At 46.8% G+C, this 15061-nt stretch overlaps 1 protein-coding gene across 2 annotated transcripts in view; it reads left to right on the forward strand.

Annotated features, from left to right (window-relative positions):
- Window positions 1–15061, forward strand: part of FCHSD2 (FCH and double SH3 domains 2) — a 147695-nt gene that overhangs the window by 19071 nt on the left and 113563 nt on the right. For both annotated transcript variants that reach the window (XM_057417404.1, XM_057417405.1), the window contains exon 3: window positions 11264–11309. In XM_057417404.1, coding sequence (XP_057273387.1) covers window positions 11264–11309 — 46 coding nt within the window. The remainder of the gene's footprint in view (window positions 1–11263; window positions 11310–15061) is intronic.

The following is a 15061-nucleotide window of genomic DNA, read 5'->3' on the forward strand; positions in this document are numbered from 1 at the left end:
CCCACTTGGAGCACTGTGTGCACTTCTGGTGTCTTCAACGTAAGAAGGACATGGAGCTGTTGGAACAAGTCCAGAGGAGGCCACGAGGATGCTCAGGGGCTGGAGCAGCTCCTGTATGGAGCCAGGCTGAGAACATTGGGGCTGTTGAGCCTGGAGAAGAGAAGCTGCATGGAGACCTCAGAGCAGCTTCCAGTGTGTGAAGGGGGCTGCAAGGATGCTGGGTAGGGACTTTTCATTGGGGACTGCAGTGACAGGACAAGGGGTGATGGGTTCAGACTGAAACAGGGGAAGTTCAGGTTGGATGTAAGGCAGAAGCTCTTCCCTGTGAGGGTGCTGAGGCGCTGGCACAGGGTGCCCAGAGAAGCTGTGGCTGCCCCATCCCTGGCAGTGCTCAAGGCCAGGTTGGACACAGGGGCTTGGAGCAAGCTGCTCTAGTGGAAGGTGTCCCTGCCCGTGGCAGGGGCTGGAGCTGGATGAGCTTTAAGTTCCCTTCAAACCCAAACCATTCTGGGATTCTATGAGCTGAACTGGGAGAGAAACACTTCAAGGATTGGCAGTGCCCTAGTGACAAGCAGCAGGAATAGGTGAATATCAGAGTACTTTTCCTTCCTTGTTTCCACCCAGCTGATGCTCTACCTACAGAACTGGGCAGCCTTCACTCCTTTTCTCACTATCTCAAGAAGGACACCAGATTCAGGAAGCTTAATTCTGTTTTCAGTGTCTCCCCTGTTTTTTTGTCTTAGTCCTGTATGTCCTGTGGATAACGTATGTGAGCTGAATACCAGGGAATGGGGCAACCTTTCCATGGCTTCTTTGGAGCAGGCGTTTTTGGTGGTGGCACCACTTGGTTTTCTATGGTATGTGGACCACACCCCCTAATAACAACGTAGCACGGAGTTATTCTGACAGGGAAATTAGAAGATGGTGATGGGAAAACATGTACATTTCACAGTTCTAGGTGATGGACGGATCCCATTCCTGCATGCACGGTACAGAAATATCCTCTGGAGGAAAGCTGTGAGCAGTATTGTTTAAAGAAAGCTCTATGGAGAGCAGGAATGTGCTTCCCTGTTAGCAGACCTGTGTGTTGGGTAAACTCTAGGTAAGCAGTTAGGTTATTTCACCTGGCTTGTGGGGTGGCAACCATCCTTAAACAGCTTAAACCCGCTTTGGGACAGTTAGGAGACTTTGCACTGAAGTGGCTGAGGTGTGGGCACATTCCCACTGCCTGTTGGACATGTGGTGGTGTCTGGAGAGATGTGCAACAGAAAGCAGCTGTTCCTTAACCAGCAACAGCTTTTCCTGAAGGTACAAATGGGTTGGGATGATCTCAGAGTGCTGTGATTGGGGTGTAAATGGTGTGTTGAGGGAGGGGATCCTGCCTCTCTGCTGTGTGAAGGGGAGACCCCCCTGTAGCCCTGATCCAGGTCTGGGGCAGCAGCACAAGAGGGACGTGGAGCTGTTGGAGCGAGGCCAGAGGAGGCCATGAAGATGCTGTGAGGGCTGAAGCAGCTCTGCTCTGGAGCCAGGCTGAGAGAGCTGGGCTGGGTGAGCCTGGAGAAGAGAAGGCTCCTGAAGGGGAGACCTGAGAGCAGCTCCAGTGCCTAAAGGGGCTGCAGGAAAGCTGGAGAGGGGCTTGGGACAAGGGATGTAGGGACAGGCCAAGGGGAATGGCTTGAACCTGCCCGAGGGGAGACTGAGTTGAGCTCTGAGGCAGAAGCTCTTCCCTGTGAGGGTGCTGAGGCGCTGGCCCAGGGTGCCCAGAGAAGCTGTGGCTGCCCCATCCCTGGCAGTGTTCAAGGCCAGGTTGGACACAGGGGCTTGGAGCAAGCTGCTCTAGTGGAAGGGGTCCCTGCCTGTGGCAGGGGTTTGGAGCTGGAAGAGCTTCAAGGTCCTTTCCAACCAAAACCAGTCTGGGATTCTGTTATTCTGTGAAACCTGGGTGACACTGTCAAGATTCCTAAAATGCAACAGATGAGTGAGGGAAAACCTCCGGGGTTGTTTCCTGCTTCAGATCATGTTGTTAGCTCCAGGATTTAAGAAGCTGTGTGAGTGATGGAATGTGTCTTGGCTTCTTCAGAAGCAAACGGGGATCAAAGACACTCCTTGTATTCCTCTTTCCTAAATAGTCCTGGTAGACTGTGTGAATTACCATGTGCTGCTGTGTTTCTAGATAGGAAATACCTTGAATATTTTGCATCTGGTTTGGATAAGACATGGAAAAGTACCATTGTTGTATCTCATAGAATCACAGAGTCCCAGACTGGTTTGGGTAGGAAAGGACCTTAAGCTCATCCAGTTCCAACCCCCTGCCATGGGCAGGGACGCCTTCTACTAGAGCAGCTTGCTCCAAGCCCCTGTTTCCAGCCTGGTCTTGAACACTGCCAGGGATGGGGCAGCCACAGCTTCTCCGGGCACCCTGTGCCTGTTTTTGCTTTGTTTCCCATTTTAAAACAAAACCTGATTAGTGCTCATTTACACTTAAGCTTCAAACCCAATCTTCATATTGACTAATGATATAAAGATATATTTAATAGTGAATGCCTTTGGTTTGAGAAGGGCTGATGAAACATTCACAGTCCCCTGCAGCTTCCTGGTTTTGATTCCTTTTTGTATTCCCCTAAATGGAAAACCCGTGTTTCAGCATTGTTTTGTGTTAGGTTGTCATGTTTCTCTGCTCACATCCACAACTGCTCATACTTTGCTGAGACAAATAGCTGAAAACATTGCCTAGGTTTGAGGTTACAGGAGTTCTCTTTCTGTAGTGACAGAATTGATTCTTTTTGGCTCTGTTGCTAGTGGCAACTCATCCTAATCCCAAACTGTTCAGTGCTGTGATTTATGGGGAGTTTATGTTGTCTGAAATTGTTTTCTCTGTGCGTTGCTGGAGGGTCATTGTTCAGGCACCAGGTAAAGATACTTCATGGCTTACAATAGAAGTAGTTTATTGTAGGTGGCGTGGACTCAGTGTTTTTAATGATGTATAAAATCTGAGCTCAAAAATATGCTTAAAAGTGAAATTTGGGAGAAAATTGCTTTGTCATTTATGAGAGGTTTGTGAAGGAGAAGCTTTTGTTTCACTGGAAGCTTGTGCTGATCCAAACCACAGATGTCTTCTGTTTAAACTCCAGTTTCCATGTGGGTTTGCAGTGTCACACAGAATATTTTGCATATATATTAATAGTTTTCTTTTAATTGGATAAATTTCACTGAGTGTGTTTTACATATGGGCATCACAGGGCTGGGCACATGGGGATCAGGTCTCCCTGAGACTTCTCCAGTCCCATTTCTCTCAGCCTTTCCTCACTGCTGCCCAGTCCTTGGATCATCCTTGTGGTCCCTTCTCTGGACCCTCTCCAGCCCATCCACAGCTTTGCTGTGCAGCAGGACCCAAACTGAACCCAGTATTCCAGGAGTGGCCTTACCAGCGCTGAGCACAGTGGGACAGTGACACCTTTATCCCTGTGGTGATGCCCTTGTTGATGTTCCCCAGCACCCTGGTGGGTTTCTTTGCTGCAGCCGCTCACTGTTCACTCCTATGGAGCTGGTTCCTCCATGTCCCTTTCCCAGAGCTGCTCCAGTCAGGCACATCCCAGCCTGAGCTGCTCCAGGATTGGGTTTGCCCAGGGGCAGGACCTGACACTTGTCCTGTTGAGCTCCATCAGGTTCTTCCCAGCCTGTCCAGCTCACCCTACAGGGTGGCTTCCCCTTCCCAAGTGTCCACTTCCCCACTCAGTTTGGTGTCATTGGCAAACTGTGTCATGGTACAGTTGATCCCATCACCCAGATCACTGGTGTAGGTTACTAGGATATTGTATCTTTTATTTCCTTGGAGAAAACTACAGTTTGAAAATGATGTGTGTTGTAGTAAGGAATTTATGGAGGAGGGAAGAGCTCTGATACATTGCAGGATGTGTGTTTGAATTGTCAGTTCATGCCTTTCTGCAAGAACTTTAGGAAGCTTATGCAGAACTGCTTTAAGACTAGAGATGAGGTAGTACAAACAGTCTGTAAATCAAAATCAGGTTTCAAGAAAATCATCTTTTATGCTTGCCAGGGAACTGGACTTGCAGCGAGCTTCCCTACAGGAAAACCAGCTGAACTTCTTGACTCAGCAAGCGAAAAGCTTCTTGGTGTTACAAATACTTGTGCTTTAAGAGTTGTAAAGATGCCCTTCGCACATCTGCTGAGATGAGGCAAACGTGGAGTTGATTCACAAGCAGGAAATGTCACTGGCTTCTCATGGTGGCTCATAGAGCTCCACTGTGGGCAGGAGTTTAGGCTGTGGGTGACCTCAGGAGAGTGGTTTTGAGTTTGGCCTTCTGGCTTGTGTGCTTTCCCAGCTGATGGAGCTTGGCCTATATGAGTGTGCTCTTGTTCAAAGCCTTGGCCTGGAGGCCACATTCACACTGCATTGAGATGTTTGTGGTGTAAGAGCTGCAAACTATCCATGCTTGTCGTGGGAGGAAGGCTGGGATTGCTCTTAGGAGTCCTGTCCAGACTTGAGCTTCCATGACCACAAATCGACTTAAGGACCTGCGGACATGCTGCCATGAGAGCAGAATCCAGCTTGTTCATGCAGTTGGTGGGCAGAATCTCCTGGGAAGCAGCCAGGAAGGGGAAATATGCCTGGATTGATGGCTTTAGCTTGGGTTTTCTGAGGAGGAAAGAAGCAAATCATCCCATTGTGTGGGAAGATGAGGAGTGTCAGCAGAAGCCCCTCCAGGTTGAGCTAGGAGTGAAAAGACAGGATACAGTGAGTGAAAATGATGGGCAGCAAAGGAGTGTTAAAGCTTTGCTTCACTGCTGAAGGATATCACTTACACCTACAGCTGGTCAGGGACATACAGGGAGCACTATGGCAATGGTGGCAGCAGAACACTTTCAGAGGCAATAGGGGAAGATGTGTGATGGCCTCGAGGGAAATGACTGCAGTGCTCAACATTAGTTTCTTCTCCTCTCAGTCTTTGAAGCCAAAATCTTCACTTAGACTTCAGTGTTTAACACAGCATTTGGAAAGAAGAGCCAGGATAATGCTCTGACATGAATGTTGATGAACATCTTTCTGCAAGACCTGAGGGGGAAGAATCGCACATAAATGTCTCCACGCAAAAGGGCATGGTTGATGATCTTGTGCTAATCTATGAGACGGCAAATTGAGCTCGAGAGCAGACAAATGAAGCCAACCCAAAATCTAAGCAGCAGAACTGTGGTTGAACAGTGCTATTAAATGCTCAGTGCAGAGCAGTAACTTACTCTGGAGTTTATTTAATGGGTGGTACAAAGTCACTAGAGCAGCTTGCTCCAAGCCCTTGTGTCCAACCACACTGCCAGGGATGGAGCAGCCACAGCTTCTCTGGGCACCCTGTGCCAGCACCTCAGCACCCTCCCAGGGAAGAGCTTCTTCCTTATCTCCAACCTGAACTTCCCCTGTTTCAGTTTGAACCCATCACCCCTTGCCCTATCACTACAGAAGAGTCTCTCTCCAGCATCACTGTATCTCCATTCAGATACTGGAAGCTACTGTTCCTTTCCCTTTTTCCCTACCAATGCTGTGTTTGAACTTAATATACACCTAAGGAAGCTTCGAGAGCTTTCCAGCTGCCTGTCGCTACTTGTGTTGAACCCCAGAGCTAATGGTGATGCTTTTACATCCTATAGGCAGTGAAATGGTTCAGTGACTGCGTTCCAGGCAGGGCTATTGCATTATTACATTTTCTGTACTCACAGGAGTTGTGCTTGGCAAAGGAAAAGCCATTTTTTAGTGTAATTATGTCAACTCCCCAGCCTGCAACAGGCCCTGAATTTGAAGCTGTGGCCGCTTTGTGATGAAAATCACTTCTGATCACTCAGCCTCTGTTGTTAGGTCTATGTAGTGTTAAAATTGCCCCTTTGAAGTGGCACATTGCTTGCTCTTGCCTTTGAAGAACCACATGTGTGCTTACCTGGTGGAAAGGAGCCAACAGGAGACCCCTTCTTGTTACAAGGGTTTCTAATTTTACTAACCTGGTTTGTTGTACTCCAGCTTCTGAAGGCTGTCTCTGGGTAACTGTAGAAATCAGCGCTTTTCTGTCCTATAACATCCTTTAGACACTCAGAATTTTATGCTTATCTTTCAAAATGCTTTTCTAGGGGTAATTCTATTTAGGATAAACAGGAAAACACAAAGAGGAGCCTCTTACACACAGCTTTTGCCAGTCTTGTCCTGAGGGATCATTTCTGTAGATAAATTATTGTTCCAAGTAGGTTGTCTTTGTCTCTGCTGGACACGGAAAGGGAATATTAATGCAGGTTGTTCCTGTGTGTATGGGTGTTCCTGAAGTACCTAATTAGGCACAGAGCTGCTGCTGTGCTGTTAACTCAGCATTTATTGCCAACCACTGGCCTACACCGAGCTACAGTGATGCCTGATGTTAGCTGAAGTGATTCTGAATTCAGGGTTGGGTCTTTGCCAGTGTCATACCTGTCCTCGAATTAAAAACCAGGTAGAAATTCGCTTGTATGATACAGATTCATGATGGTGCATTTTCAGGTTAGTGGGGAAAGTGGGATGAGTTGTGGCTGCCCCATCCCTGGCAGTGTTCAAGGGCAGGTTGGACACAGGGGCTTGGAGCAGCCTGCTCTAGTGGAAGGGGTCCCTGCCCATGGCAGGGGGTTGGAACTGGATGGTCTTAAGGTCCTTTCCAACACAAACCATTCCATGATTCGATGGGTGACGTGGGCTGGCAGGAACCTCATGAAGGTCAACAAAGGCGAATGCCAAGTCCAGCCCTGGAACACTCCAACCTTGAGCAACAGGTCAGGCTGGGGCAGCCAGTTGGGAATTTCAATGCCATCTTGTACATGAATATTCCAGAAGTGAACAGTTCACCATCGGGTGCCTCCTCTACTGCTCATGGATTAGAATCTCTTTCCCTTGCTTAGAATAAATCCATCTCATCACTGTAAAAGCCATTTCAGATCTGTTTGGCTGTTCAGGGAGGTGGGGAATTGATATTTAACACTGCATTTTAAGTTGCTGCATGCAGGTTTTGGTTTCAAATGTAGGTTGGGATATTTTGGAGGGGGCTAAACTGTATCCGTGCAGTTATTCCCTGATAGATAAATGGGGTTTAGGTTGTTCAGTCATGATTTTTGTCTCAGAATGGGACAAAAAAGGTGAACAATCCCAGTCTGTGATCCTAACTTGATATCTGACGTTGGGGTTTGAGTGTTCTAGGATTACTCCCAGAAATGAGAGCTCTGTTTTAATGTTTTTAATGGAAGGTTGAGAGTGAGCATCTGATTCCATCATAAAGAAAACCAGTTTAGTATTAGCTTGGATATCCTCGCACAGTGTGTGCGCTCCCAGTGTACATCAGAAGCAGGAGTTGCAGCGTCATCATTTTCCACTGGCAGATGTTCCAGCTGTCAGGAATTGACCTGCTTTATGGGAAGCTGGAAATTTGGGATATTTCCTAATTCACTGATTCACCTCCTTGAGTGCTGGGGGATTGAGTCACTTTAAAATCAGTCGCAATCTGCTCTGCAACTCTGAAGTGGATTTACTTCAGGAATTCTTCATGGGGTGAACTCATTTTTAGACTCAATTTTGAAATTGCCTTAATAGCTCATAACATAAAACCAATGGAAAATCACCTAATTCCTGCTCCTTTTCCCCCGTTCCTGTTCTCATGGCATTGGGGCTTTACAGATCTGCTGCGCTTCATGTGGCTTTCTCTTCTGTTGACTTGGGGATGTGCACAGTTGGTAAAGTGAAGAGTAAATTATACTGACTGAATGATGCTGAGAAAATGATTCTGTTACAGATACAGGAGTGTGTATTAAAAGCGTTTAAACAATGGGTTTAGTTATCATCACCATGCAGTGTGTGTAAGTGAAATTCCCCCCTCTCCTTTCATCATCTGTCAGATAGCACTGAAAGCATTGGTTCTGTTGCTGTGTGTTCTGCTGATGTGGGAAATCCACTCTCTGTAGAGCTGAGTGTGGTGTTTGCTCATTTCCCTGCTCCTTGCTTTGTTAGTGTGGCAGTTGGGGACTGCCTTAGGTCAGGGTCAGTTAAAACAGGTGCTTTTCTGTAGTGTAACAGTTCCAGATGGTTTGGATTTTATATTGTTTTGTACATTTTCTGCTGCTTTGCACAGTTGTATAATACTCTTTTAATTACAGTTTCTAAGGAATTAGTCTGAATGTCCATAGCCAAAAAAACCCCATAGAACCATGGACTGGTTTGTGTTGGAAGGGAACTTAAAGATCATCCAGTTCCAACCCCTGCCACAGGCAGGGACCCCTTCCACTGGAGCAGCTTGCTTCAAGCCCCTCTGTCCCGCCTGGCCTTGAACACTGCCAGGGATGGGGCAGCCACAGCTTCTCTGGGCACCCTGTGCCAGCACCTCAGCACCCTCCCAGGGAAGAGCTTTCTGCCTAAGAGCTCAGCTCAGTCTCCCCTCGGGCAGGTTAAAGCCATTCCCCTTGGCCTGGCCCTACAGGCCCTTGTCCCAAGCCCCTCTCCAGCTTTCCTGCAGCCCCTTCAGGCACTGGAGCTGCTCTCAGGTCTCCCCTTCAGGAGCCTTCTCTTCTCCAGGCTGAACCAGCCCAGCTCTCTCAACTCCTGACATTTCAAAGGAAGACAGCCGTCCTCTGCAGAGCTTCTCTGGCTGCTTGGCCTTCAGAACGAACATTCCTTTGTAATCCCTCCAGGATTAGACTCATTCTAGTCACACGGAGCTGTGAGCCATGGAAGGAGCTGCAGGCAGCAGTGTGAAGAGATGCTGTGGGTGGCTGGAGTTAAATCACCTATGTTGAAACCATTGGAATAATTCTCCTGAGTGTGACTTTTCCTTCAGGCTCGTAGCAGACTGCCCAGACACCAGGGTCTTTTAAAGATAGGTGCTTGGTCACTCTCTGGATTGGTAATAAAGCAGAGTTCCTTTTACATTGCAGCTTTTTGTCCTGATGGTGAGAATAAGTTTATTTTTATTGGGTTTCTTGGTTTTGGAGAACTTAAGTCAGGATTTTCCTGCAGTTTGAGGATTGTGCGCAGTATTAGACTTAGATGGAAAATGCTTACAACTTATAGACACCAAATATCGTTGAATATTTTCTTGACAGGCTGAGAACATTGGGGCTGTTGAGCCTGGAGAAGAGAAGCTGTGTGGAGACCTCAGAGCAGCTTCCAGTGTGTGAAGGGGGCTACAAGGATGCTGGAGAGGGACTCTTCATCAGGGACTGTAGTGATAGGACAAGAGGTGATGGGTTCAGACTGAAACAGGGAAAGTTTAGGTTGGATGTAAGGCAGAAGCTCTTCCCTGTGGTGGTGCTGAGGCGCTGGCACAGGGTGCCCAGAGAAGCTGTGGCTGCCCCATCCCTGGCAGTGTTCAAGGCCAGGTTGGACACAGGGGCTTGGAGCAAGCTGCTCTAGTGGAAGGGGTCCCTGCCCGTGGCAGGGGTTGGAGCTGGAGGAGCTTTAAGGTCCTTTCAACCCAAACCAGTCTGGGATTCTATGACTGTACTTATTCTTTCTCACCCTCTTTTTAAGCAGTCAAAGTCTTTAAATGCTTAAAAATGATTTTTAAGGGGTCAAAGGGAATTCACAGTTTGCAAGATAAAGGTGATGTTTAGGATCTGCTTTCCAGAAACTAATCTAGGATTCTTATTTGGCTGTCCAGTTCTGTTCTCTGCACTAACTAATGCTTAATTTGTGAAGGGCTGCAATAGCAGATATTAATACTTCCCAATTTAAAGGATCCCAAAATACCATTCCTGCTTCCCTGCAGAGCCACTAATTCATTTCTTACAAGCTTTTCAGTAGCAGTTAGAGAACGTTTTATTAGCTCGTGGAACCAAATGTTTCCTTATATGAATAAACTTGAAATTCCATCTGGAACAACAATAAGGTTAAGAATATCCCAGCTTTGCCCATAAAATCAGGATACCCATGAAAGTGTTCAGGTTTCCCAGGTTAAGGAGCGATGATGCATTTCTTAGTCAGACTTTTGTTTTTAGTTCCCTTGCTCCAAAGAATTTTCTCCTGGGAAATGTGGCTACTTGAGCCTCATATTTCATCATGTTTTGTAATATATTTATAGCTGTCATAAAAGGATTCCTGTCTAAACTGTCCTGAGGTTGAATCCAGCTTTGTGTTTGGCTAATGGAGGGAAATGCAGTCACAAAGCAGCGGAGAACACCGGCTTCAAGGGATGCGGCGCCTCATCCTGCTGCTCCTTCAGGATTTACCATTATATTAATTCACCAAAACACAGATCAAACACCAATTCAAGTATTGTATAAGTCAAATGATGTGCTGCCTTGCCAGTTTTCATTCCAAATCCCCATTTAGAGCACAGAACCAACTCGAAACGTTTCTAATTGAGGGAGGTGCTACTGTACAAGACGTGTTCTTCATGCTGGAGCTTGCAGTCCTGCCAGGTCCAAGATCTTGGTTGGGTTTGCAAGCAGATTTGCTTCGCAGGGTGTTTTGTAGTAGTACAGTAAGGCCAGTTGGATGCTTTTGTTTCTCTTCTCCAGTGTAAACCATTCAATGTAGCAGGTTTTTAGGGGATATCTCAGGCTTCCAGCTTGTGATATTTGTTGTTTTGCTGTTAATTTAAGTGGAATTTGTTTTGCATGAGGAGGGGGGGAGCCCTCATGGTGAAATACAGAGCTCCATATCCCGGTTCTGTGAAAACCAAGTATCCTGAATGTTCTGTGATTATATCATAGAATCACAAATGGTTTGTTTTTGAAGGGACTTTAAAGCTCGTCCATTCCCCCTTGGCCTGTCCCTACAGGCCCTTGTCCAAAGCCCCTCTCTAAGTTTCCTGCAGCCCCTTTAGGCACTGGAGCTGCTCTCAGGTCTCCCCTTCAGGAGCCTTCTCTTCTCCAGGCTCACCCAGCCCAGCTCTCTCAGCCTGGCTCCAGAGCAGAGCTGCTCCAGCCCTCGCAGCAGCTCCATGGCCTCCTCTGGCCTCGCTCCAACAGCTCCACGTCCCTCTTGTGCTGCTGCCCCAGAGCTGGATCAGGGCTGCAGGGGGGGTCTCCCCTTCACAGAGCAGAGGGGCAGGATCCCCTCCCTGAGCTGCTGCTCACGCTCTGGGGGTGCAGCCCAGCACACGAGGGGGTTCTGGGCTCAAGCGCACACTGAAGCCGGGTCATGGGGAGCTTCTCCTCACCCAGCACCCCAAGTCCAAATCTTTTTAATTAAATAATTGAATTTTTAGTATTTTGATTTATGTATTAATGGATTTATTTTCTTCTTTTTCAGAGCATTCAGTCAGAAAAGAGCAGCAATCGAGAAGGAATATGCACAGGTAGGTTCTAGAGTAATTTTATTATCTATGGCGTTCTCTTGATGTAATTCATTAGGTCTGTAGGGTTTTTCATTTACCCTTTCTGTAAGTCACTATGAAAGTACCTCTTGAAGCTCCAGTTTGGACAGTTTGGCCTATGCAGGACTTAGACCTGTTCCGTGTTTTCATGGATGTTTTGACTCGAGGAAGTTCCTGTGTACAGAAACCATTTTTCATATTATTCTTTTCAAAGCGTTACAAAGTCAGGGACCTCTTTGAGGTTTTCTCAGAAGTTAGTGTGAAACCTGAGCAAAAAAAGTAAAATCAGGTCAACTGGAGGGAGAGGAAATGGGTTGTGGCATCCTCGGGCCAATGTAAATTTACATTCCCATTCTTCAGGAGGAGCAGCTTCCCATTCATCTGCAATAAAAGCAGCCAGATTTGGCCTCTTGCTGGTGATAGGGAGTGGAATGAATTCTGATTTGTTTGGGAGAAAGGAGGGAGGATTGATTTTTTTTTTTTTTTTTTTTTTTTTTTTCCCTCCCTGCTTCCAAAATTAGAAAGCATCTCATAAGGGTACAGCTGCCTCCTTCATTTACAGGGGAGGCTCTTGGAGCTTAAGTCCAAGTCCAACAGCTTAAAAAGACATTAATTTATTTTAAAACAGATTAGAAGTTGAATCAAATAGAAGCAAAGGAGCTTGTGGAACTCAATATACAATAAATACAACTGGGGATGTGCCTGATGTTACAGTTGTTGGTGTTGGGGCAGGGACAGAGTGATGTGAAAAGGGAAGCTGTTGCTTGGGTGTCCCTACCTGTAGTTTGTGACTTGTTGGGTTAAGCCTCCTGTTAGTGCTGCATCACCCCCAGGTCTGCCCAGAGCAAACATCGCTGCTGGCCTGGCTTTGCTACTCTGCTCTCGTGAGACCCCACTTGCAGCACTGTGTGCAGTTCTGGTGTCCTCAACATAAAAAGGACATGGAACTGTTGGAACAAATCCAGAGGAGGCCACGAGGATGGGCAGGGGCTGGAGCAGCTCCTGTATGGAGCCAGGCTGAGGAAGTTGGGGCTGTTGAGCCTGGAGAAGAGAAGCTGCGTGGAGACCTCAGAGCAGCTTCCAGTGTCTGAAGGGGGCTACAAGGATGCTGGAGAGGGACTCTTCATTAGGGACTGCAGTGATAGGACAAGGGGTGATGGGTTCAAGCTGAAACAGGGGAAGTTCAGGTTGGATATAAGGAGGAAATCCTTTCCTGTTAGGGTGCTGAGGCACTGGAATAGGTTGCCCAAGGAAGCTGTGAATGCTCCATCCCTGGCAGTGTTCAAGGCCAGGTTGGACAGAGCCTTGGGTGCCATGGTCTAGTGTGAGGTGTCCCTGCCCATGGCAGGGGGTTTGGAACTGGATGATCTTAAGGTCCTTTCCAACCCTAACTATTCTATGATTCTGTGATGAAAGAGGATTGTGTTGTCTGTGCTGAATGTTTTTTCTAGCCCTACATCTCCTGTAGGGAGTCTGAGCCCTCAAACTCAGCTGAAACCACTTTGTAAATCGCATGAAATTTGCACTGAATTCAATCCAGATGTTGACAGTAGTGCTATGAGGATCTGCAGTTATTGCTGCTCCTCTTCCTCCGCTGTACACGGACTGGCATCAGCATCTATCGATTCCATTGGCAGTTGCACTTGATTTGATTCAGAGCAACAATTTTTCATTGACAGAATCAATAGATGCCTCCTGAACCTTTGATTAAAAGTATGTGTTCTTTAGTGAGTTTTGTAAGGATTTTTTGTAATGACATTGAATTTAAGTTCATTCTTGATACACTTATCCATTCTGCACCAGGAATGTGTTTTATATGCAGCAGTCGCTGCTTTTAGGGAATAGTCTGGATAAGCTGGAAAAATAATTACGTTCTCAGATTCAGAAGGCTCAGTCTTAACAACTGAGGCTTTCAATACCTTGCATTTAAACACCCCCCCCCCCCCCCCCCCCCAGCTTTCCAGCAATCCAGCTGCATCATTTGACATCCCTTCAATGCCTGCTTCTATGAATGAGGGCTTTGGGCTCGCTTCCTTGGTTTTGCTGATAAGTGCCCAGTTCAGGAACAACGTTGGATGTTTCTTCTTGGGCCTGTGAAAAGGATTTCTGTGTTGGAGATGGTAATAAAATTCCACATCGAGCCTTGGTTTCGGGGGGGAGAGGAATTGTGCTGCAAAAGAAATGTGAAGTCGGATTCATCAATGGGGGAATCTTCCTTTTGAACCTGGTCTAAAGGAAACTGGAGGTTTCTGAAGCAGGATTTCGACATCTTTTCACAGGCTCTGTCCAAAAGCCTCTTGTCACTCTCAGAGGACTCAGAATATTCTTACTTAGGACTTTTTAGCAAGTGAAAGAGATAAATAGTGGTGGACAGTGAAAACCAATTGCCCAGAACTGAATGCTTTGTTGGTTAAAAGAAGTTGTGTTCTGCTGCCCAGTGCTTGGTGCCAAGTTTCACTGCACAAAGTGCTTTTGTTTGGAGTAATACCTATACAGATGCTCATGAAACACATGGGGCAGTGTTGATAATTTCCTCAGGTATCTTGAATGCATGTGATGTATCAGAACCTGTATGTAAGTTATGCCATGGCTCCTTTTACCAAGGCAGTTGGTTTTACTCGGTCTCTTCACCATATTGTACCTGTTGAAGTGATTTCAAGCTGGTTCCAGTGCTTATTACCTGCCTCTGGTGGCTTCTTCCCTGGCTTTTTTGGCTGTGCCATGGTATAAATGGGAGAAGCATTTGATGCATCAGCCCTCCCGTTGCGAAGGCCTTTCTGGCTCTGTTGTGGATATGCATGGAGAGGTTTCAGTGGTATTTTCAGTACTGCATCATTAAATAGACATTTGAGGCTCACCTTAATATTCAGAAATTGAGAGCTTGAACAGGCTTTCATTTCCCATTAGCAGGATTCCTAGTTAATAGCATTTAAATTGCAGTTTTATAGAGTATTATTAGCTGTTCTCATGATTAATAAGCTGGCTGAAATCAGGAGGCAGGAATACTCTTTTGTTAGCTGAAAGAGCAACTTAGTGAATGCCTGATAAAACACTGTTTTCCTGAGCTTGTGAAGGAGGTAAAATGGTGTTGTTACTTCGTTTCAGGTTGTAATTGCACCTCTGCTGTACTTTGTATTATTCTTTAACAGTTTTAACACAACAGGAGCCTTTCGCAGTCTGTGTCCCATGCTGGGAACACACAGGGGAGATGAAGATGAGCTCTTAGGCAGAAGCTCTTCCCTGGGAGGGTGCTGAGGCGCTGGCCCAGGGTGCCCAGAGAAGCTGTGGCTGCCCCGAGAAGCTGTGGCTGCCCCATCCCTGGCAGTGCTCAAGGCCAGGTTGGACACAGGGGCTTGGAGCAAGCTGCTCTAGTGGAAGGGGTCCCTGCCTGTGGCAGGGGTTGGAGCTGGAGGAGCTTAAGGTTCTGTTAACCCAAACCAGTCTGGGATTCTATGATTCCATGTCCTGTTTTGTCATGCTTTGGTTTTGGTCCATCTTTGGCTCTCACTGTGTTGGAGTAAAACGTGACTCCAGGCAATCAGCATGGTCCACCTCTATGAGTGTACAAGTCATCTCAAAGAGGTTGAGCTGTGAAACATGCTCCCCGTTTCAGTGCATGCTAATCAATTGCTAACTGTAATACATCAGCTGAGGGCACTGAGGAAACCAAGTGGGAAAGTTCATTCTATGAGCTATATTAGAGCTTTGAATTTAGGCTGAGGAGCAAGAAGGAG

Source organism: Pezoporus wallicus, unplaced genomic scaffold (genome assembly GCF_028554395.1).
Source record: "Pezoporus wallicus isolate ANWC-B61680 ecotype Strahan unplaced genomic scaffold, APGP_CSIRO_Pwel_v1 contig_13838, whole genome shotgun sequence".
NCBI lineage: Eukaryota > Metazoa > Chordata > Aves > Psittaciformes > Psittacidae > Pezoporus > Pezoporus wallicus.